The sequence below is a fragment of the Macadamia integrifolia genome, chromosome 8 (assembly GCF_013358625.1).
Source record: "Macadamia integrifolia cultivar HAES 741 chromosome 8, SCU_Mint_v3, whole genome shotgun sequence".
In the NCBI taxonomy this organism is placed as follows: Eukaryota; Viridiplantae; Streptophyta; class Magnoliopsida; order Proteales; family Proteaceae; genus Macadamia; species Macadamia integrifolia.
Window position 1 is genome coordinate 19802802 of NC_056564.1, and position 2462 is coordinate 19805263.

Consider the following 2462-nt stretch of genomic DNA (forward strand, 5'->3'; position numbering starts at 1 on the left):
CAAGAAGCTCCCAAATCATCCAATGACCAAAGTACTATTATCCATCACATAGAAAAAACCATCCATGTGAAAGAAGCTCCAAGAATGGTCCGATAGAACCTTTTCTCCTTTTCTAATTTTTATTTTATTAATTTCTAAGATTTTTTGTTGGTAGAAAACTTAATTTCTAAGATGGATCTACTAACAATATATTCAGAACTCATTACATAATATTCGCATATCCTTGTTCATATTTCAAAGGGATACAAATGTCAAATCCCAAAAGATGATTAATTTGGCATGTAAGACTATATGGCCACTTACCTCTCCTTGATTTTTTATGCTCATAATCAAGAAGTCTTGTGCTCCTCACGCCCTTTACAATAAAATTCACTTTTACCCAAAAAGAAAAAGAAAAAGTTACAAGAACCCCATAAATGTAGAGCATTCTAGGACCTAGGTCATTGGTACTAGAGGCACAACTTGGGCTGGAATATGGCTGGCCTAACTTTTCTGCTCTTGGGCTTGGGCTTGGGCTTGGCTGGGCTATTGTTAAGCCATTTTGTTCAGTGTAATCTGAGGTAAAATCAATCTACATGCAAATCTGTTATATCTTATTTTTTTTTGGTAAATCAAATGTATTCTGCTTATATCTACAATTACACCGCCACTGCCATTGCCATTGCTACCACCGCACCACCACCCAAACCACCATCTCCCAAAGAAATACAAAGAATATATTATTAGAAATTGAACTACGGAATAAATTTCTTATTCTTAAAATATATCATATAGATGCAACCAAACAATTCAAATTTCTTGGTAAAAAATATATTTATTGGTCATTTCATGAAAATTAATCCCAAATGGAAATAAAAATCATATCAAATCAGGCCTGCGAAAAAAAAAAAAAAATCTATTTATTGATCAAGACCGTTCAAGAAATATGGTTGTTCAGAACCGTACGATCATCTGACTCTCATACTTTATTTTGACCCTTATTAATGGAATTGCATAGCCATCTCCTGCAACTCAAGTCTACTATTTCATGGAGAGAAGAGAAAAGGGGTGCTCCCAATTTCGGTCATGGCCCTAGAAACACTCTATTCTCGAGATTCCGATAAGATCCACACCGACGTGCTCGCAGAAGCGAGGCAAGCCTGCTACAAGGTATTACTTCTCTTCTTTGTTCGTTCTTTATCTTTGTCCTAACCTGTTCTTTCTGGGTTGGCTTATGGCTTGGGTTGCTTAGGCACGGGACGCTTTCTACGCTTGTCTTGAGAAGGAATCTAACAAGAAACCCACTGAAGTTGCTTCCGTCGGTCTTCTATACCCGGTCGAATGCAAGAAATCCAGGGCTGAATTTGAAAACCAATGCCGACGCACATGGGTAAGAGTTTTTTGGTTCTTGTATTTATCTCCCAATTTTCTTAAACTGTGGTTTTGATATTGCTGGACTTAATTTTTTTTCGAAATTTAGGTTAAGCATTTCGATCGCCAGTATTGTGCGAAGAAGAGGGTTCAGAGGCTTTTGGATAATGATGAGTCAAGGAGAGGTCCGATGTCACTTCCACAACCTTACACTTTCAAGCCTTAATTCCTGAACCTTGTTTTTGCGTTATTGGGGTTTTCTGATAACTGCAATTGGTTACATTTGTTAGCATTCGGATTTCAGTCTTTCAGATGCAATTGTTTGGTCGCTGAATCCTTTTCCTGCCAGGGTATTTAATTGATTTTCGTTTCACAGTTTATATAAGGCCCTTAAATGTGTACATTCAATTACGTTGCTCACTTTGATTCTGCATAAATTTTTAATTGGAGTGATATTCTTCATTGAAAACCTTTTATTAGTATTTGAATGTGGAGCCACCAAATCTTCTGTTAACAATGTGGATTGAATTCCCGTTCAGTTGGGTGGTTTCATCTTGAAGTGGTAGTAAAGCTTAATCTCCGGTGGGAAGTTGGAAGAGAAAAGTCTTGTTAAGCATCCTAGAGTTTTGCTTTGGATCATATCATAGATAGTGATGCTACTATTCCATCTCCAAAGTAATTAGAAAAGGTTCTACATTTTTTATTACCCAAAATAGCATTCTAACACCACATAATTTAGTGGTTCCACGGAGAAGATGAATCTTCTTGGTTATTTGGATCACAAGAAATTGTGGTTTAAGTCTTGAAGAGGACTTCACTTTGATTGGAAGTCCCCCCCATCTCCACTCCTTTTCATTTTTAACACCATAAAGGTTATCCACTGTTAGCATAAGCCTTGGACATATTCTTCAATTCTATGCCAAGGAGTGCAAATGAGAAGACTAATGACTTAAGGTTTGAGGGATTCTATCTCTGATATTTCTTCATCTTTTATCTTCTGAAGCTTATTGTCTGGAAAATTTTTCTTTTTATTGATTATTTTTCTTGTTCAATAAAGTGTTCGTCATTCATAAGGGAAAAAAAAAATTGCTTGAGATGAAATTTCAGTTTGT

At 36.2% G+C, this 2462-nt stretch overlaps 1 protein-coding gene across 6 annotated transcripts in view; it reads left to right on the forward strand.

Annotated features, from left to right (window-relative positions):
* Window positions 1-997: 997 nt before the first annotated feature.
* Window positions 998-2462, forward strand: part of LOC122087149 (cytochrome c oxidase assembly factor 6) — a 25481-nt gene continuing 24016 nt past the window's right edge. For 4 of the 6 annotated variants that reach the window (XM_042656168.1, XM_042656167.1, XM_042656166.1 and 1 more), the window contains exons 1-3: window positions 998-1149; window positions 1232-1369; window positions 1460-1535. In XM_042656168.1, coding sequence (XP_042512102.1) covers window positions 1066-1149; window positions 1232-1369; window positions 1460-1535 — 298 coding nt within the window. In that variant the 5' untranslated portion in view covers window positions 998-1065. Of the gene's footprint in view, window positions 1150-1231; window positions 1370-1459; window positions 1820-2462 lie in introns of those variants that run through there. The other 2 variants (XR_006142676.1, XM_042656165.1) reach the window with 2 other exon arrangements.